Source organism: Mchenga conophoros, linkage group LG6 (assembly GCF_057382185.1).
Source record: "Mchenga conophoros isolate Kocher_MC1m ecotype Shallow Benthic linkage group LG6, M_conophoros_male_GT1.1, whole genome shotgun sequence".
Lineage (NCBI taxonomy): Eukaryota > Metazoa > Chordata > Actinopteri > Cichliformes > Cichlidae > Mchenga > Mchenga conophoros.
Window position 1 is genome coordinate 6,622,787 of NC_140531.1, and position 22,354 is coordinate 6,645,140.

Genomic DNA, 22,354 nt, shown 5'->3' on the forward strand with positions numbered 1-22,354 from the left:
TTAAGTTTCACACAACTTTTAGTACCTTTACTACTTTGAAAATGTGTCCAGTGTTTTCACTCTACATGAAGCTGTGCATTTTCTCTAATAATATCCAGTCATGCAAAGTCACTACATACAGTTTTCTCTGAACCCCTTTTCCCACTAAGGTCTTGGAAAATGCCAGAAGATAAGATCTCTTGAAAGTTTCTTTTGAAGATGGAGCAGCCATTCGTCACAGTATTTGTCATTTTTCATGGTGACCTACATTTTCTTAAGCTGTGACAGGCCCTTGAAGGCTCCTGTGGCCTCCAGCACGGAGAGGTCATTGTTGTTGAGACGCCTGTGACAATCATAGAGAGAGATCACAGAGAAGAGGATGGAGGAAAACAACATCACAAGGGGAAGAGTGACTTTGGTATGTGTGCATGTTTCGTGCTGAGTGCTCATCCGTGCAGCAGGAATCCACATACACATGTCAACACGGATATCCAAGTCATAGTTTGGCACAGTGTGTGTGTTTTTATGTTCAGTACAGGGAATGAGCATGTATTTGAATTTGTGTGGGTGTGACTTATGAGGGTAAATAGAGAACAATGAATCCTAAATGATCCCAAACTTAAATGCATGCACTTTAAATATAAGCTTATTCCAGATAAATTATGTGACAGCTGACTAATACAGCGGAAAGACAAATTTCATCATCATCATCATCATCATCATCAACGTAATGCTCAAAGGGACGGTTGACCCCAAAATCAAAAACCACATGTTTTTCTCCTTGGGAACAAAGTGCTATTTGTCCATCTGGAGTGTTTGAGTTTCCCAGTTATAAAGATCGTCTGTAGTGATATCCACGTCTTTTAAATAGAATGTGACTAGATGACCTTATGGTACAAAAGAAGACATTTGAAAAAAACATCAGCAGCAATATTCATTCATTCAAAAATCATGACCTGGCTGATTAAAAAACATTTTAAAAAAATCATTAAACCATGTTGTATAAAAGCAGGTTCACATAGCAAGTATTTTATTTAAAAAATAACCACGCCCACCAACTATTACTGTATAGGCTTGTTACTGTGGAGATGGAAGCATTCGCCTGTCAGTGGCAGTAGGCTGGTGCACTAACAGGCACTCCCGTCCACACCGTTAATGACAGGGTGTGAACTATAAGGTGAATTAGCTGTGTGCTTCTTTTGGTTGGTGGATGTAAAGAGTAAAAGGGAATAAGGTCAAAAATAAGGTCAAAGGTAAATAATACTTTTGTTTCTAAAAGCCCTCTTGCACTGGAACATTTGCAGCAAAGTCTGTTTGGCATATACAATCCAGGACTGCATGGAATATTATTAACGTGGGTTGTGTGTTTGTGGGCATGGATCTCACAGCTCTTCAGTGGAGGACGGCAGGTGCTCCGGGAACTTAGTGAGGCGGAGGTTGGAGCAGTCGACCACATTGGCTTCACAGCGACATTTAGCGGGACACACTGGCTTACTGTTACACTCGTAGTTTAGACGTCTGTCTTCAGTGCCTGGACCCAAATGTGGAGAGGATAGACAGACAAGTTCTTACTGATACATAGAGGCAATCAGAGACTGATGTATCTAACTACACACATACACAGAATATATATGAATATACAAACACAAAATCACCTGGGATGTGGTACTGCTCCTTGGCTGTCATGAAAAGTAAGCAAACAAAACTGTGTGAACGCTTCAACGGAGCAATAGCCACACACACACATACACACACATACACACGTCACATAATTGACTTGGCTGTAGGTGGCAGCAGGACACTTACAGCAGAAAGGAGGACTGAAACAATGCAAAGCTGCGCTTAGCTTTCCAGGCCTGGCAGTCTTAAACTATCAGATGCAGCAAGTATATCCAGACTTTTCACTCCTCGTCTCAGTTCCATCTTTGTCATCCAGTCACACACCCACACACGCACGCACACACACAGAGGGCACTGACTGACCAGAGCATCTGAACTTGTTGCTCTTGATCTGTGCGATGCGTTTGTTGGCAAGGCGGCGAGGACTGGCACAGCGTGCACCGCTGGTCTCTATGGGGTTTGAACGCAGGAAGTCGGCCAGCCACTTCACATTACAGTCACACACAAAGGGATTCTGGGCCAAGTGTCTGGTGAGAAATTACAAAAGGGAACAACATCAGTCAGATCAGACTGAATAGAGTGTAACAGAACTTGAAATAGCACGCATGTATTTTCTCACAGTGTCTGGATGCTGCGCAGCGAGCTGAAGGTGCCTTTGGCCAAACTCTGGATCTTGTTGTCGTACAGCGACAGAAGAGCCAGGTTCTCCAGATCTTTGAACACGTTGGCTCGGATGCAGTGGATTTTATTTGCATTCAGCAACCTTAAGCAATACAGTAGACACACTTAATTATCATAACAAAATACTCTGAATAAATCATCTAACATGCAGTTCTGTGCAAGTCTTGAGCCACCCTTTTTCTATGTTTTGCCTGATAGTGAGCCTTTTTTCTTTTTACTATTAGGACATGATTTTCACAAACTCTTCATTTGCTGGAGATAGTTTTTCAGGCCAACCACTTCTTCTTTTGTCCTCCACTTGTTCAGTTTCTTCAAGGTTTCAAACAACAAGCTGCACATTATGTTAATATCTGCCAAGTTAACACCTAATAGCTATCTAGGAATCACCTTGTTAGGCCTGCAAAAGATGCCTGTAACAGGCTGCTTGTGGTTGGCTGAGGCTCAGGAGATAGAGCAGGTCGACTAAAAATTGAAAAGTTGCTGCTCCAGTTTGCTTGCCAAAGTATCCTTGGGCAAGATAGACAACCCCCAGGTGTTCCTGATTGGAGTGTGAATGTTAGATAGCACTTAGAGCTAGAAAAGAAAGTGATTGTTGAATGTGTGTGAACAGGTGATGGAGTTGTATAAGGTGTTTTGAGTGCCTGGGTACAAAAGCCCTATAAATAAATCCATCAATTTACACTTTAGTAACAAAGTGTCTAAAGATACAATTTTAAAACAGGTTACTTTCTAAGTTGTGGTATGTGTAGATGCAACACTGGTTCATCCCTGGAATTAGGTACCTGTTTATGCTTCTATGACTCATAGGTGAGTTTGGGGCTTAGTGGCTTAACAAGACTTTTCTATAGTAGTGTACATAATTATGATGAGCTGATTCATCACCAGCATCTGAATACTTGCAAACGTCTCTTATTTTAAAAACAAAACTGCTGCAATGCTATTTTGTGTTTTATGCCCAGAATTGGAGCCCTGATTTTTCCAAAATAAGAAACCAAACAAGGAGGGAGGTATTTTAAATTACACCAGGAGCCTGATGTATAAAGGATGTGTGCGTAAAACAACCAATAGTACAACCACAGGTAAAACTCCTTAAAACTCCTTTGTTGTTCTTGTGAGTGTCATGGATAAAAATGCACACTTGTACAATTACAAAATGACTAACTGCTATTTTTTCCAAAAACCTACATTGAAGTCTATCCATATGTCTCCAGGATGAGGATTAGTCTGTCCCTAACTTTCAGATTCCTCTCCATTTCCTTTTTGTCACTGGTTCCAGCGGTTTAGAGTTAAACATTACCACAAGGAATCTTCAAATACTTACTAAATTTTAAAAAAATGAAATAATGTTCAGGAAAGACGACAACTGCCAGATTAATTCAATTCAATTCAATTCAATTCAATTCAATTTTATTTATATAGCGCCAAATCACAACAAAAGTCGCCTCAAGATTATTCAGTCATCATACTGAGCTCCACCTCTCGACTATTATCAAATGATTCACTTAATCACCTCATTCGTGGTACCTTACCTACTTCATCATAGGTACAGCAGTGTTTTACCAAAGGGGGTATTCAAGTCAGTTATGAGAAGCAGATTTACATACCGGTAATTAACTTGGCAAAAACTAGTTTCCGCATTAGTTTCCATGCAGCTCCTTCTAAAATATTTGCCACCTTGTTTAAAACACAGTCAGTTCAGACAAATATATGCATGTTGTGGTTTGGACTTACAGCAACTCCAGAGACCCCAGACCATCGAACACTCCGCTTGGCAGCTCAGTGATCTTATTGCCATACAGAACTCTGCACACAAACAAAAAAAGTCTTTAACTGTGTTCTGCAATCAAAAGTGCTTCATCAGTCTGTGAACAGTTACTAAGACGCAAAATTTTATAATAATAATTGATTGCATTTATATAGCGCTCTTCAGGGCCCTCAAAGAACTTTACAATTCCACTATTCATTCACTCACTGGTAGAGGCAAGCTACAGTTGCAGCCACAGCTGCCCTGGGGCAGACTGACAGAGGCGAGGCTGCCATCGGCCCCTCTGGCCGTCACCAGTAGGCGGCAGGTGAAGTGTCTTGCCCAAGGACACAACGACCGAGACTCGAACCGGCAACCTTCCGGTTACAAGACGAACTGCCAACTCTTGAGCCACGATCGCCCCAAAATTTGCATCACCAAAACAAAAGTAAGTCTTATTCAGTCCACACAAGCACACGTTCACAGTCCATAAACAGAAGAGAAGACATTTACATCACACTGCTGTCGTGTATAGTATATGCACGCAAACTTATTCACACATACACACACTCAGCAATAATGCTGGCTGACCGCCTGCTGTGATTGTTTGCATGTCCTGATGTTTCCTGAGAATTCTCTGTACAGTGAGCAGGCGCCACTTTTAAATTATTCATACCAACAGATGCTTAAACACATGGACGCAGTGGGCACATATGGAGATATAGCCAATAAAGTGGACAGACACATGTAAACACGTGTTGGTAAAGACACTCTCAACACACCCAACAGTTTACACAATCAGATGCAGAGTGCTTACTCACAGTGAATTGAGAGCTCGGAGGCCTTGGAAAGCATCAGGAGCTATCTCAGATATCTGGTTGTTGCTCAGGTCACTGGGAATGAAAGACAATGAATGCCCAACACTTTTAAATACTTAGTGATTAGATTTATTTTGGGGAGAAAATGAAAAAACTCATGTATACAGATTTTGTTTTGTTGTAAACGCATTTAGCCAAAAGCATCATATGTACATAGCAAATAATTTGTGTTATTTTTTAAAGGATTAAAGGCAAAAAAGTGATGCAGCACTTTAACAGTTCTCTTTTCTGATCTCGAAATGAAAGCAGGTTATATAAAAATCCCCTATAAAAATAAGAAACCTCACTTTCTGAATTGACTGGCTAAGAGCTTCACTTTTTTCATGTCAGAACAGAGGAGCTATTTTTCTGGCCAAGTTGAAGTTTTTATATCTTTGATTCGGTCTGGCATGCCAAACCATAATATGTTAGATTATAAAATCCTTGTTCTGCTGCCACACGTCAGTCGTTCAGTTGTCATGATAAATTTTCAGACAAACCACTTAAACCAGCCTGGTAATGTAATCAAACCCCCCTCCCTCCCTCCTGGTGCTCGGGATGGTCTCGCAGTGATGATGGAAGAGGGCAAAGGAGGGGAAAGAGGATAAGATTAAGAGGAAAAGGAAAACCACAGAGAGAAAAAGATGGAGAGAGACAGAATGCCTGAGGAGGGAAATGGGCAAAGGAAGAAGAGGAAGAAGAGAAAAACAGCAACAGTGGAAGTAACAAAAACCGCAAAGACAGAAGAAAGAAAGAAATGTGAAACAGGATAGAAGGTCAATTCAATTCAATTCAATTCAATTCAATTCAATTTTATTTATATAGCGCCAAATCACAACAAAAGTCGCCTCAAGGCGCTTCATAGATACAGAGAAAAACCCAACAATCATATGACCCCCTATGAGCAAGCACTTTGGCGACAGTGGGAAGGAAAAACTCCCTTTTAACAGGAAGAAACCTCCGGCAGAACCAGGCTCAGGGAGGGGCGGCCATCTGCTGCGACCGGTTGGGGTGAGAGAAGGAAGACAGGATAAAGACATGCTGTGGAAGAGAGACAGAGGTTAATAACAGATATGATTCAATGCAGAGAGGTCTATTAATACATAGTGAGTGAGAAAGGTGACTGGAAAGGAAAAACTCAATGCATCATGGGAATCCCCCGGCAGCCTACATCTATTGCAGCATAACAAAGGGAGGATTCAGGGTCACCTGGTCCAGCCCTATATGCTTTAGAAAAAAGGAAAGTTTTAAGCCTAATCTTAAAAGTAGAGATAGTGTCTGTCTCCCGAATCCAAACTGGAAGCTGGTTCCACAGAAGAGGGGCCTGAAAACTGAAGGCTCTCCCTCCCATTCTACTTTTAAATACTCTAGGAACAACAAGTAGGCCTGCAGAGCGAGAGCGGAGCGCTCTAATAGGGTGATATGGTACTACAAGGTCATTAAGATAAGATGGGGCCTGATTATTTAAGACCTTGTATGTGAGGAGCAGGATTTTGAATTCAATTCTGGATTTAACAGGAAGCCAATGAAGGGAAGCCAAAACAGGAGAAATATGCTCTCTCTTTCTAGTCCCTGTCAGGACTCTTGCTGCAGCATTTTGGATTAGCTGAAGGCTTTTCAGTGAGTTTTTTGGACATCCTGATAATAATGAATTACAGTAGTCCAGCCTGGAAGTAATAAATGCATGAACTAGTTTTTCAGCGTCACTCTGAGACAGGATATTTCTAATTTTAGAGATGTTGCGCAAATGGAAGAAAGCAGTCTTACATATTTGTTTAATATGTGCGTTGAAGGACATGTCCTGGTCAAAAATGACTCCAAGGTTCCTCACCGCGTTACTGGAGGCCAAGGTAATGCCATCCAGAGTAAGAATCTGATTAGATACCATATTTCTAAGATTTTCAGGGCCGAGTACAATAACCTCAGTTTTATCTGAATTAAGAAGCAGAAAGTTAGCGGCCATCCAGGTCTTTATGTCTTTAAGACATTCCTGCAGTTTAACTAATTGGTGTGTGTTATCTGGCTTCATGGACAGATAGAGCTGGGTGTCATCTGCATAGCAGTGAAAATGTATGCTATGTCTTCTAATGATACTGCCTAAGGGAAGCATGTATAATGTAAACAGAATTGGTCCTAGCACTGAACCCTGTGGAACTCCATAATTAACCTCAGTGTGTGAAGAGGACTCTCCATTTACATGCACGAATTGGAGTCTATTAGATAGATATGATACAAACCACTGCAGCGCAGTACTTGTAATACCTACAGCATGTTCTAATCGCTCTAATAGGATATTATGATCAACAGTATCGAACGCTGCACTGAGGTCTAGCAGGACAAGCACAGAGATGAGTCCACTGTCAGAGGCCATAAGAAGATCATTTGTAACCTTCACTAAAGCTGTTTCTGTGCTGTGCTGAGCTCTGAAACCTGACTGAAACTCTTCAAATAAACCATTCCTCTGCAGATGATCTGTTAGCTGTTTGACAACTACTCTTTCAAGGATTTTTGATATGAAAGGAAGGTTGGAGATTGGCCTATAATTAGCTAAGACTGCTGGGTCTAGAGATGGCTTTTTGAGTAAAGGTTTAACTACAGCCAGCTTGAAGGCCTGTGGTACATAGCCGATTATTAGAGATAGGTTGATCATATTTAAGATCGAAGAATTAATTAATGGCAGGACTTCTTTGAGCAGTTTTGTAGGAATGGGGTCTAAAAGACACGTTGATGGTTTGGAGGAAGTAATTATTGAAGTTAACTCAGAAAGATCAATTGGAGAAAAAGAGTCTAACTTAATATCAATGGTACTAAGAGTAGCTGTAGATAATATTACATCTGTGGGATGATTATTGGTAATTTTTTCTCTAATGATAAAAATTTTATTTGTGAAGAAGTTCATGAAGTCATTACTAGTTAACGTTAAAGGGATGGTTGGCTCAAAAGAGCTCTGACTTTTTGTCAGCCTGGCTACAGTGCTGAAGAGAAACCTAGGGTTGTTCTTATTTTCTTCAATCAGTGATGAATAGTAAGATGTTCTGGCTTTGCGGAGGGCTTTCTTATAAAGCAGCAAACTATTTCTCCAGGCTAAATGATGATCCTCTAGATTTGTGACACGCCATTTCCTCTCCAGATTACGAGTCATCTGCTTTAGGGTACGTGTTTCAGAATTATACCACGGAGTCAGGTACTTCTGATTTGGAAGAAGAAGTAGCCAGGAACATTATTATTGTGGTCAGATTAGCATTTTTTAAACATATACATCACATCACATGGATATGCACTTGATTTATCATGTAAGGGCCCTAAAAAGCCTCTAATGAGGACTCTGTGTCTTTGCAGGCTGATATAAATCAAATGCTCCTCGATGCTGAAACTCCACTGGGGCTGTATGTTCTGTTGAGCAGGAAAACCACAGCTCAGTGAGCAGTGGAGACAGAAGAAAAGAGAGATCCACTTGGCAAATCAGACTCTAGAACATTAAAATTTTCCCTGAAGCATTGTCCCTCTGGAGGCAGAAAAAATGTAATGGCTTTGGCTGATTTGGAGCTCAGGGGCAGGAATTCTGTAGCCTGCTGCAGTTGGCATAGCTGACTTTAAAAGTACTCTGCACAAAGAAAGGTGGAGCAAAAAAAAGTTAAATGAAGTGGACTAAAATGGGTCATGTGTGTGCAGGTATGGTGCAGGTATGGTTTAGGATATATATGGTTTAGGATATATAGAAAAGGCTTCTTTTGATTGATCCCTTATTGATCCCCTCCGTGATCTTAGTACTTTATTGATTTGTTGTAATAAACATTTAAATTTCAATAGAAAACATTGCTAGTGTTATTTCAATTTGAACTGACACTTGGAAGTGTTTAACTGCAAGTATGACGATATAAAGCTTTGTAGGAGCACTCACATTCGCCTGAGCTTCTTGTAGGATGTGAAGGCGCCTGGGGGAACCGACTTGATGCCATTCTGCTCCAGACGTCTGGGTAGAAAAGCAGAGAGGCTACATTGAAACACTGCACACGAGCAGTGAGGACAATCACATCCTTGAATGGTGGATTGCACATCAGAACATTTGATGTATTGGCAGAGACGTAAAGTACATGTAATGGCCTGTAAAATCTATCTATAAGATTTGTCCAAGTTATCGCCAGCTGTGCTTGTTACGCTACTGCATTCTAGCTACTGGCAGAGGAGCAGCAGAATTGAGAGAGAGTGTGGTTAAGCATCCAAAAAAACACTTTTCCATGTTGGATATATTAAAAGTAACCGGAAAGAATGTGATGAAGCAGCAAAATGACATAAGTAACATTTCTTCCTTTACATGGCATAGAGTAAGTACATGTACTGTAGTATTTCTTTCCATCTAATAAACCTGTGGGGACTTTCACTCTCTTTTGGGACCCCTCTGGAGCAGCTTTACATGGTTCACAATTTTGCTTGTAAGAAACCCACTTTATGCTGGTAGGTTTTATCTGAGTTCTGAAAGCAAACTATAAAGCTACAAAATAACAGAATTTGTCATTCTTGTATCATTATATATAATTCTTGTGGGATACTCACATCTCAGTCATACCCTCAGGGAGGTGGGCAGGGATTGCAGTTAGGCCCCTCCCACGGCAGTCCACAATGTTGTTGCTGCAGGAGCACATTGGAGGACAGGACCCAGATGCTAAACTACATGGCTGAACGAAGGCACTGCCACTGTGACCTAAAAACAAGGAAGAAAAAAATTTCTCACACATTGCATCATCATCCACATTTGGATCAAAGCCTCATGTATCGCCGGGCTCTTGTACCTGAGCAGGCAAAGTCACTTTTACGCAGCTCGGCCAGGTTGAGGCCCCTCAGCGTGGGAGGAGAGCTACACTGAGTGTAGAGGCCCAAAGCTGGCCGCTGCCGTAGCCATGGAGACAACCAAGCCAGGTGACAGTCGCAGCGCAGAGAGTTAGAGTGGAGACGGCTGAGGGAAGGAAAATACATTTGAGAAGTAGTGGAGGGGTGGGTAAAACATAAGGTGACAGATACACAGACAGAGATGAAATCAGACTTAACAATGTGGCATTCTGGGTAAAAAAGTTGAAAAAGGTGAGGCACTTACAAGGTGCGGAGCTTTGGCATGTGATTGAAACTGGAGACTGGAATGCTGCTGATGTTGTTGTTGTTCAGTGTGCTAGAAGAAAAAATAGGAGAGAAATTAGCAATGATGAGAAGAAGAGGCAACACTAAATATAACAGCAAGGACAGAAAGGAAGGGTGTGAGAACAAAGAGATGGAACAATAAAAAGCAAGAGAGAGTTGATAGGCACGGAAGCCAGTGGAAAAATGATGGCAGTAGAAAAGATGAAGAGAGCAGAAGAAAACAAAGTTTTTTTAATGAGAGATTAAATTGTTTTGAGAAGAGCATCAAAGAAATTATTTTTCTTAGATTACTCACAGGACTTCTAGAGATCGCAAAGCTCTGAATGCCCCCTCTTCAATACAGCTGATATGGTTTTTATCCAGCTGACTGATAATAAAAAGAACACAAAGCCAATATGATGTAGATTTAGTTAATGGCTCGGTCCAGCCAACCACTCAGTCTTCTAATTACGGACGTGATATTTCTTGACAGTAGCAAATTGCACCGTTATCTCCACTGCACCCATTCCTTTAACACTTTATCTTCACTTACAGGTTTTTAAGGTCTGTTGCGCCTCTGAAAGCTCTCCTCGGAATGGCTTGGATGGCATTTTCACTTAGATCTCTGAAAAACAAAGAAAAGAGGGAAATTCATTCTGCTAAGAGATGCAATGATACAACTTGTTGACTCCACATCCAGGAGTTTGCTATAGCACATGGCAATTCTTGCAGATGCTCTACATGGTATTACATTTGACCAAACCAGTCGAGCTGAGCTTTGGATGCTTGCTGTCTGCCTTCACATACAATGGGCTTAAGTGACATCCCACTCTTAATTCATAGAGTTTAATATGTTGTCAGACCACCCTTTGCAGCTAGAATAGCTTTAACGCTTCTGGGGAGGATTTCCACAAGGTTTAGGAGTCTGTTTATGGGAATTTTTGATCATTCTTCCAAAACCACATTTGAGGTCAGACACTGATTGACGGGAAGGCCTGTCTCACAGCCGCCACTCTAACTCCTTCCAAAGGTGTTCTGTCAGGTTGGCGCAGGCCAGTCAAGTTTTTCCACACCAAACTTGCTCATCCATGTCTTTGTGCACATGTGTCCAGGCATGTTGGAACCATCCCCAAACTGTTCTAACAAAGCTGGGAGCATGAAATGGTCAAAAACGTGAATTTGTTTGAGTTCTGAAATTTTTGAAACTATGTGCCTCATCTTCCACTGACCCTGCTCTCTGATCTTCCATGACCTATCACTTTGTGGCTCATTTACTCTCGTTCTCACTCACTTCCACTTTTTTATAATATCACTAACACTTGGCTGTGGAATATTTACTAGAAAGGAAATTCCACAACTGGACTTGTTTCACAGGTGGCATCCTATCACAGTACCACGCTGGAATTAACTGATCTCCTGAGAGCAAACCCAGAAGCGTCTCCATGCCTGGCTGCTTGATTTTGTACACCTGTGGACATGGAAGTGACTGGAACACCTGAATTCAATGATTTGGTGTGATGAGTGAATACTTTTGGCAACACAGTGTATGTTTACATGCATTTAATAAAACATATGGTCTTTTCCTCTTTGATAAACTAAGGAAACACCAGTCCTCTTTATTTTAATATAGTTCCTCCAGAAAAGGTGTCTGAGATGCAGCAGGCAGACTGCTTACAGACCAAGGTCACGGGACTTACTGACTAGCTTTGGTGATAAAAAAAAATATGAAGTAGAAATGCAATGCCACGATTAGACATCATAGAAACAGACAGGTGAACCACAGCAACGGAGACCAATAAATAATAGCAAAACTCTGTGTGTGTGTGCGTGCGTGTGTATGTGTGTGTGCGTGTGCGTGTGTGCGTGTGTGTGTGTTAGACAAACCACAGAAGAGGATGTACATCATCTCTGGCTGCCCTACAGGTCCTCAGACACAGTCCATTAATGTCAGGGTCAAACCAGAGGCTGACAGAGGAGGAAACACCCACTTATTGAGAACTAGACAGCCAGTATAGTGCCTTTAAGCAAGAAAGTATATCTTTTAAATCAGATTGAACACAGGAGGAGAGTCAAGTAATTGACAAACCAGCTAACCAAATTAATCTTATACTAATGTACTGTACTTTTAGAACTTCTGTTACTGCATTCACGAACACTGTGCCACACAATACTGTAACCCGCTTGATGCACAGCTATGGCCTAGCTAGACCAGCTCTTTGTAGACATACAGTGGGGCAAAAAAGTATTTAGTCAGCCACCGATTGTGCAAGTTCCCCCACCTAAAATGATGACAGAGGTCAGTAATTTGCACCAGAGGTACACGTCAACTGTGAGAGACAGAATGTGAAAAAAAAAATCCATGAATCCACATGGTAGGATTTGTAAAGAATTTATTCGTAAATCAGGGTTGCAAATAAGTATTTGGTCAATAACAAAAATACAACTCAATACTTTGTAACATAACCTTTGTTGGCAATAACAGAGGTCAAACGTTTACTATAGGTCTTTACCAGGTTTGCACACACAGTAGCTGGTATTTTGGCCCATTCCTCCATGCAGATCTTCTCGAGAGCAGTGATGTTTTGGGGCTGTCGCCGAGCAACACGGACTTTCAACTCCCGCCACAGATTTTCTATGGGGTTGAGGTCTGGAGACTGGCTAGGCCACTCCAGGACTTTCAAATGCTTCTTACGGAGCCACTCCTTTGTTGCCCGGGCGGTGTGTTTTGGATCATTGTCATGTTGGAAGACCCAGCCTCGTTTCATCTTCAAAGTTCTCACTGATGGAAGGAGGTTTTGGCTCAAAATCTCACGATACATGGCCCCATTCATTCTGTCCTTAACACGGATCAGTCGTCCTGTCCCCTTGGCAGAAAAACAGCCCCATAGCATGATGTTCCCACCCCCATGCTTCACAGTAGGTATGGTGTTCTTGGGATGCAACTCAGTATTCTTCTTCCTCCAAACACGACGAGTTGAGTTTATACCAAAAAGTTCTACTTTGGTTTCATCTGACCACATGACATTCTCCCAATCCTCTGCTGTATCATCCATGTGCTCTCTGGCAAACTTCAGACGGGCCTGGACATGCACTGGCTTCAGCAGCGGAACACGTCTGGCACTGCGGGATTTGATTCCCTGCCGTTGTAGTGTGTTACTGATGGTGCCAGACGTGTTACTTTGGTCCCAGCTCTCTGCAGGTCATTCACCAGGTCCCCCCGTGTGGTTCTGGGATCTTTGCTCACCGTTCTCATGATCATTTTGACCCCACGGGATGAGATCTTGCGTGGAGCCCCAGATCGAGGGAGATTATCAGTGGTCTTGTATGTCTTCCATTTTCTGATGATTGCTCCCACAGTTGATTTCTTCACACCAAGCTGCTTGCCTATTGTAGATTCACTCTTCCCAGTCTGGTGCAGGTCTACAATACTTTTCCTGGTGTCCTTCGAAAGCTCTTTGGTCTTGGCCATGGCGGAGTTTGGAGTCTGACTGTTTGAGGCTGTGGACAGGTGTCTTTTATACAGATGATGAGTTCAAACAGGTGCCATTCATACAGGTAACGAGTGGGGGACAGAAAAGCTTCTTACAGAAGACGTTACAGGTCTGTGAGAGCCAGAGATCTTCCTTGTTTGAGGTGACCAAATACTTATTTTCCACCCTGATTTACGAATAAATTCTTTACAAATCCTACCATGTGAATTCATGGATTTTTTTTTCACATTCTGTCTCTCACAGTTGAAGTGTACCTCTGGTGCAAATTACTGACCTCTGTCATCGTTTTAAGTGGGGGAACTTTCACAATTGGTGGCTGACTAAATACTTTTTTGCCCCACTGTACATAGAGCAGTACATTAGAAAAGTGAAAAACTGATTCTGACACCCCTGAGGCCAGTTGAAAAAGCAGACTTTTTATTGAAGTATAAAGTTCAACTGTGTCTGACACATGAAACCAGCAGTGAAGAAGATGATGGGGGATATACAGAGTAAATGAACAGACTGATGCAGAAAAGGATGATGGATGGACATGTTAAAAGGGGATGGGTGGTGCAGGACACAAGAGTGATTATGGAGAGAAACAAGAACAGAAGTTATAAATGGTAAAATGGCCTGTATTTATATAGCGCTTTACTAGTCCCTAAGGACCCCAAAGCGCTTTACATATCCAGTCACACACACATTGGTGATGGCAAGCTACATTGTAGCCACAGCCACCCTGGGGCGCACTGACAGAGGCGAGGCTGCTGGACACTGGCACCACCGGGCCCTCTGACCACCACCAGTAGGCAACGGGTGAAGTGTCTTGCCCAAGGACACAACAACCGAGACTGTCGGAGCCAGGGCTCGAACCGGCAACCTTCCAATTACAAGGCGAACTCCCAACCTTTGAGCCACGATATGGCTAAATCGAGTTGAGGTAGTTCAGTATGTGATATGACAAACTGGAAGTTTGGGAGATATGAAGAGAAACAGAAATGGGTTAAAAGAAAAAAAGATAGACATGTGAGTCATATAAGTCAGAGGCAGAGAGAGAGAGAGCACCAATAACAATGGACTGTTATGATGTAGACAGAGAGAGACAGAGGAGGGGAAAGATGAAGTCCAGTTGTTAATACAGTTTTTCTGCTTCATTTCAGAAAGTGCTCAAGGCCAACATGCCACACAGACCCATTATTCCTCTCTGTCGTCTGTTCATATCCAGTAATCTTTATATCCACTCTTTAATACAAGCTGCAGAAAAAACAATATTTTAAGACTTTCAGCTTGTTTTTGAAGAGTTTCCAGATTGAATTGATTCAAACGGATGGAGTTCAACTTATAAAGAACATCTGCAATAATTAATGGAGGTAAATATTTTTTAAGAAAAGACTTTTTGAAAAGAAGATGCCATCAACTGCACAAGTATGACATGCATGCCTTCAACTGGACTTGGAAAGCAGTGGAACAAAGAAAAATAAATGAAAAATAAAATGCTTTTCTAAATACATGATACAAACTTAAACATATGGAAAGTGATCACAGAAAGCACACTCGTGTTGTGGCTCACACACGCTGGTGCTCACACTCAATAACACAGATGCTTCCTCATCAGGTCATCGAGATTCTGTTGCCAGGACACAAAGAGGCTGAATATGATGTTTACTGGAGGGAAACACAGACTGGTCACAGCTGGATGTGTGAGCGTGTGTGTGTGTGTGTGTGTGTGTGTGTGTGTGTGTGTGTGTGTGTGGACAGTAGGCAGTCTCTTAATATTTGCTCTCCGTCTCCTGCTACCTCCTCTATTCATTTTCTGATCCTTTCTTTCATCCGTTGTGTCTCTGGATCTGTCTCTCCTCGCTCCTCCTCATCCTCTTATTGTTCTCCGCTGTCTCCTGTCGTTTCAATATCCTCCTCATCCCTCCATCCCTCCCTTCCTGCTCACAGTGGAGGGTGAGAAAGGTAAACTTTCCCACTCGTTTCCTGCTCGTTGACAACACATCACCTCTCTGTCTATCTGTCTCCTTCAAACATGGGTTAGTTTAAGTCTCGCTTATTGCTACCTTCTTATTCGTCATAGAGTCATTCCATCTATGGAGGTATTTCCTTTTATACATCTGTATAGGATGTACACTTACTTTCATGTTTCTTGGTCTTTTTATTTTGCTGTTATATGCTTTAAAGCAGGGGTCTCAAACTCCAGGCCTCGAGGGCCGGTGTCCTGCAGATTTTAGATCTCACAGTGGGTCAACACACTTGATTCAAATGATTAGTTCATTACCAGGCCTCTGGAGAACTTCAAGACATGTTGAGGAGGTAATTTAGCCATTTAACCATAAAGGTACAAGGAGAACTGCAAATTCCACACAGAAAGCACCAACCGGCTTGAAACCAGAACCTCACATGTAAAAGAATGATTCATCTTTAGCTCAAAGTGAAGACAACAGCTTATTAATCTAACAGCGCCATCAGATCAGCATGCAATATCAGAAGAAAGTCAAATCCTGGGTATCTGTTCACTAGAAAAAGTTGGATTTGTGCCACTGTCCCTAGCAGCGAGTTAATCTTGCTAACTGGAATACTAGTATGATATATGAGTGAAACTGTAAATGCAGAAAGAGTCCAACATTTAACTTCCCCTGAAAAACAAAACTTCATAACGTACTAATATAGCTCTATTAACTTTGGTCTGAATGTTTTCACTGCATGACAGAAATATCAGGCAATCCCATCTAAAATCACAGAGTTAACAAACTCTGAAGACAGCCTGTTATCTGTAACGAGTAACTGCTTTTTTGACTCATGCACACCTTTTTCGTTTTTTTTCTTTGTTTTGTTAAACTCTGTCCAGACAGGTCAGCAGACAGAGTCAGAGCATCAACATGGTTAATATTTTATTTCTGTAGTCTGGTCCACTCCTCAACCTGACACACACAGACACACATAGGACAAACAACCTCAATAAGTAACTTAATAAATAAGACGATTTAAAGATGGCGCCGGTGAGGTCGGCTGCCGTCACGACTGCTCCGACCACTTTTTCTTTGTCTTTGTTTTTTAAGTTAGTTTTCAGCGTTTCTAAATCGGCAAAATCACCACCATTGGGTACATTAGGTATGACAGTGACACTCTTGTTTCCATTGGTTTACAATGTACTCACAATTCGAAGTTTTTAACTCCGGATCCGAGCTGGCCGAGTGAGATCTTGAGGGAGAACAAAGGGAAGCGGCGGCGGCCTAGAGGGAAGCGAGCCGGCGTCAGGAACAGGCTGAGAGCTCGTGCACACCGCACACCTCTGCCTAGCATCCTGCTCGCCAACGTCCAGTCACTGGAGAACAAGCTTGACGACCTCAGGGCCAGGGTAAAGTTCCAGAGAGACATTCGGGACTGCAATCTCCTCTGCTTCACCGAGACATGGCTGAACCCAGCGGTGCCGGACCACGCCATCCAGCCGGCCGAGTTCTTCTCGGTTCACCGCATGGACAGGACACAGGACTCGGGGAAGTCAAGGGGAGGCGGCGTGTGTTTAATGGTGAACAACAACTGGTGCAACAGTGCGAACATTGTTCCTCTCACACGCTCCTGCACACCAAATCTGGAACTACTGTCCATCATGTGTCGTCCTTTTTATCTACCTCGGGAATTTACATCGGTCATTATAAGTGCCGTTTATATTCCACCACAAGCGGACACGGTCACCGCCTTATGCGAGCTGCATGAGGCACTCACACAGCACCAGACACAACACCGGGACGCTGCGCTTATTGTGACGGGGGACTTTAATAGCGCCAACCTCAAACGCGCAGCGCCGAACTTTTATCAACACATCTCCTGCCCCACCAGAGGTGAAAGGACACTGGACCACTGCTACACTACAGTCAAGGACGGCTACAAGGCACAATCCCGCCCTCCTTTTGGCAAATCTGATCACGCCGCCATCTTCCTCATCCCAAAATACAAACAAAGGCTGAAACAGGAAGTTCCGGTTCAGAGGAAGGTCGCGCGCTGGACGGATCAATCGGTGGCCGCGTTACAGGACGCACTCGATGACGCAGACTGGGGCATGTTCAGAAACAGCTCCGATGATGATGTCAACGTGTTTACGGAAGCGGTTGTGGGATTCATCGGGAAACTAGCGGATGATACCGTGGAGACAAAGACTATCATAACGTTTCCCAACCAGAAGCCGTGGGTGGATAAAACCATCCGCGACGCTCTGAGATCCCGCACCGCTGCCTACAACACGGGACTCATGACGGGGGACATGGACCCGTACAAAGCCGCGTCATATAACGTGCGGAGGGCGGTGAAAGAGGCGAAGCAGCGCTACGGGAGGAAACTAGAGTCACAACTCCAACAGAGTGACTCTAGGAGCCTGTGGCGGGGACTAAGGACAATAACGGACTATAAAGCACCAACAACCGGTATGACGAACGCGGCCGTGACTCTGGCAGACGAGCTGAACACTTTCTATGCTCGCTTCGAGGCTGCAGCTAAGGACTCCAACAATGCTAGTGTTAGCGGCGCTAACGGCTGCAGACAGGAAGATACTGCCAGCACCGGAAACGTGCTCGTCATCTCCGAGCATGAAGTAAGGAGAGCCTTCAAGAGAGTGAACACCAGGAAAGCAGCAGGACCAGACGGCATCCCAGGTCGTATCCTAAGAGACTGCGCATACCAGCTAGCTCCTGTGTTCACTGAGATATTCAACATCTCTCTATCTCAGTCGGTGATCCCCACATGCTTCAAAGAGTCCATCATTGTTCCTGTCCCGAAGAAACCCCACCCTGCTTCTCTCAATGACTATCGCCCTGTAGCCCTCACCTCAGTAGTGATGAAGTGCTTTGAACGCCTGGTCAGAGACTTCATCATTTCTTCACTACCAGACACACTGGACCCACTACAGTTTGCTTACCGTCCAAATCGTTCCACAGACGATGCCATCTCTCATCTCCTCCACACCTCACTTACTCACTTGGACACTAGAAGGGGGAATTATGTTAAAATGCTCTTCATAGACTACAGCTCTGCATTTAACACCATAATTCCCTCCACACTCACCACCAAGCTGGAGCATCTGGGACTCAGCTCATCTATGTGTCAGTGAATCTCCAACTTCCTAACTGGCAGACCACAGGCAGTAAGGATGGGCGGACATGTCTCAGCCTCCACCACTCTCAGCACTGGAGCCCCCCAGGGGTGTGTTCTGAGCCCCCTGCTGTACTCTTTGTACACATATAACTGTGTGGCCACTACCAGCTCCACCACCATCATCAAGTTTGCTGACGACACCGTCGTGGTGGGCCTGATCTCTGATAACAACGAGACGGCCTACCTGAAGGAGATTTGGAATCTGGAGAACTGGTGCCAGAGGAACAACCTCCTTCTAAACGTCAGTAAGACAAAGGAGCTGATAGTGGACTTCAGCACTAAGCAGGAGAGGAACTACCAGACCCCCGTCATCAACGAGTGCCCAGTGGAGAGAGTGGACAGCTTCAAATACCTCGGAGTTCACATCACGCAGGACCTGTCATGGTCCTGTCACATCAACACCGTGGTGAAAAAGGCCCGTCAGCGTCTCTACCACCTCAGACGCTTGAGAGACTTCCAACTGCCCTCCAAGGTGCTCAGGAACTTTTACTCCTGCATCATAGAGAGCATCCTGGCGGGAAACATCTTAACCTGGTTCGGGAACAGCACCATGCAGGACAGACGAGCTCTACAGAGGGTTGTGCGGTCAGCTGAGCGCACCATCCGCTCCGAGCTCCATGACCTGCACTCAATCTACAGCAGGCGGTGCTGGACCAAGGCCAGGAAGATCGTGAAGGACCTCAGCCATCCCAACAACAGACTGTTCTCTCTGTTGAGGTCAGGAAAGCGATTCCGCTCCCTGAAGACCAACACAGAGAGACTGAGGAGGAGCTTCTTCCCGCAGGCGATACGGTCTCTCAATCACACCACCACACAGTACTGACCCACACATACAGTTGTTACACACACTGGACATTCTGGACATTGTTTCACTTCATTACTTAAATCACGCTGCTGTTATTGTGTATATGCTGCTGTTATTGTGTATATATTTATTTTTATTTATATTTCTTCATACATTCTTATATAGTTCTATATTGTGTATTTTGTTGTACAGTTATTTTATTTTCAACTTTAATTTATATATTTTATCTTATTCTCCCAGTTAAATTTACCCTTCATTCTAATTTGTGTTGTACAGTTATTTCATTTTTAACCTTAATTTATATTTTATTCCTTCCTAGTTAAATTTACCCTTTTTAATTTTTCATATTTATTTCCTATCTTATTCATAGCCTTTTCCTTTTTTGTTTTCTTTAGGTCACGAGCAGTTGTCCAAGCATTTCACTACATATCGTACTGTGTATGACTGTGTACGTGACAAATAAAATTTGAATTTGAATTTGAATTTAAGTTAAGAGAAGTGTTTACTGGAAGAAAGACAATTCACGAAAAAGGAATGACGTTGAAGAGGAGAACCAGTGGATTAAGAATAGAAAAGAAAGTTCAACCAGATGTATTACAGGCTAATGTGGTCAACCAGAAGAACGGATATGGAATAGATAACCCTAAAATGACCTGCATACCTACACACATTAAATAACACTGGGAATCTCCCACTCTGTGTTAAATGCATATTCAACCACACATGCACACAAGCTAACACTGAAGAATGAACCAACATGTCTGAAAATGTCACACCAGTGGAAGCTGATCCAAAGATCACTCGCATATTTTGACATATTCCTCCACACCCAGCCACCCACAGACATACCCTGTGAATAAACTCTCTTAATTGTGATACATATCCATCCCAAGGGATTTGCAGAGGAAGATGAAGGATAAGAGACAAAGAGAAATTTATCCGAGAAGAAGAAGAAGAATAAATCAAAATAAATAGAACAACTGTACAAGACAAGATTTTTTGAGTATTGGTTACTAAACCACTGTAACAAGTCAGTTTGTAAAGTTTCTTCCCTCCTGGTTCCCCAGTTAACTGTAGGTGGTGTTATTTCAGAGTGGAAGCATTTATTAACCACAGCAGCATTAAGAGGTAAAGTTGCAAATATGCCGAGTGCATACACATTGCTAACATACGTGTAATATATAGTAGCAATAGTATTTAGTGCAACAACATTTACATCTATTCATTCATTAAACTGATTAATGGAAAATATTGGTGGAGATCTTTGTAATGATTTAGTATCTAATCAGATTTATAAGCTTATGGAGGTCTTTGATATTTGCCAGTGTGGCCTGCTGTTGGCAGGTGGTTGGTCTGCTGCTTCTGAACCGGCTGAGAGTCTGACTTCTGTTTAATGAGTAAACATGGCTTTTCTCCAGAGATGCAGTTTTTTTTTAAATTGTGTTTGGGGTTGAGAAGTTAGACTAACAAAACCCTTACAGGATGCCGTCATGCATTTTTTTTTAGCGAGTTTAATGTTTGCACTTGATGGCGATGCCTGCTCTGTTAGCACATTGTGGCTTTAATAAGCCAGTGGACAAACTGGTGCCCCTCTGAAGTCACATTGTTCAGCTGAAGTTCAGGGTTGTTAAAATGAGGACTCTGGACCAAAAGTTGCCTTTGGTCAACTTTTGCATGGACTGCTGTTTATTTTCTTCATACACTTTAAGTCACTTTATTGCCACCTAATGCAAACCAATATGAAACACCAAGCCACCACTATGAAGTGACACAATTACAAATTAGGTGTTTAAGTGAGCAGTTTTCTTTTTTGCACCTTAGTCATATGTTAGTTTAGCTGGTATTCAATTAGTTCAGCTTTATTTATACAGCACCAAATCACAACAACATTCGTCTTAATGCACTTTATATTGTAAGGTTAAGACCCTACAATAATACAAAGAAAACAGGCTAAATGATGATCTTCTAAATTTGTGAGATGCCATTTCCTCTCCAGTTTACGAGTTATCTGCTTTACGGTGCACATTTGAGAGTTACACCAGGGAGTGAAGTACTTCTGATTCAAGGTTTTCCTTTTTCAAAGGAGCTACAGTATATAGACAGGGGTGCACATAAGTGTTCCGCAGGTGTGGATGCGCTGTCAAAATAAAAGGCGCACCAGATAAGAAGTTGCAACGCACGTTTGCGTACATAAGATTTTCTTGAGGGATTTTCACAGCACATTCTGCACCACATCTTTGTGCGTTTATCATTTGTTTGAAGCCAGCTCACCTCCTGCAATCACTTTTACGAGAATACGTGCTTCTTTTGTGGTTCGGACTCCTTCTGACATTTCTTTGGAGGTGGAGGAAAACCAAAGTAATTGCTTAAAGGAGCTTGCTTCTTCGACATCTTTAAGATTTCTAAACAAATGTCTGTCCTCCTCCAGAAAATCTTACGTACACATACGCGCGTTGCAACTTCTTTTTTGGTGTGCGTTTTTTATTTTGACAGTGCATGCGCACCAGCGGACCGCTTTTGTGCAGCCCTGTATATAGACTTGTACGCATTAAAGAAGTAAAAATATTGACAAGATAATCGACGTCTGTGGGAGTGGTGCTCAGGTAGCTGCTCTGCACTAGGGCTGCTCGATTATGGCAAAAATGATCATCACGATTATTTTCACTGAAATTGAGATCTCGATTATTTGACGATATTTATTTAACCCTTTAAGACCTACTATAGAACCAAGTCCGCCAGAGCTTATATTATTTTTTTACATGTTGTAGTGCCATTTGTGGGAGCATTTCAAGTTGCTATACAACTGTTATAGCCCATATTTTAATAATATGTATGCATTAAGTCCATAGTAACTACATTAATTGCGAAAAAGTGCAATAAACTACAAAAAACTTGAAAATCGTTTTTGTTTTTTTTACATATATATTTCTAC

The 22,354-nt window shown here is 42.6% G+C and overlaps 1 protein-coding gene across 1 annotated transcript in view; it reads right to left on the reverse strand.

The window, feature by feature from the left end:
* The window catches only part of LOC146571983 (slit homolog 1 protein-like), an 85,754-nt gene that overhangs the window by 22,524 nt on the left and 40,876 nt on the right, over positions 1-22,354 (reverse strand). Inside the window, exons 5-17 of the mRNA XM_085276004.1 lie at positions 10,547-10,618; positions 10,310-10,381; positions 9,974-10,045; positions 9,672-9,835; positions 9,436-9,583; positions 8,783-8,854; positions 4,846-4,917; positions 4,012-4,083; positions 2,219-2,362; positions 1,963-2,126; positions 1,635-1,658; positions 1,366-1,510; positions 248-322 (exon numbers count right to left, since the gene is read on the reverse strand). Of these exons, the coding sequence (XP_085132130.1) occupies positions 248-322; positions 1,366-1,510; positions 1,635-1,658; positions 1,963-2,126; positions 2,219-2,362; positions 4,012-4,083; positions 4,846-4,917; positions 8,783-8,854; positions 9,436-9,583; positions 9,672-9,835; positions 9,974-10,045; positions 10,310-10,381; positions 10,547-10,618 (1,296 nt within the window). The remainder of the gene's footprint in view (positions 1-247; positions 323-1,365; positions 1,511-1,634; positions 1,659-1,962; positions 2,127-2,218; positions 2,363-4,011; positions 4,084-4,845; positions 4,918-8,782; positions 8,855-9,435; positions 9,584-9,671; positions 9,836-9,973; positions 10,046-10,309; positions 10,382-10,546; positions 10,619-22,354) is intronic.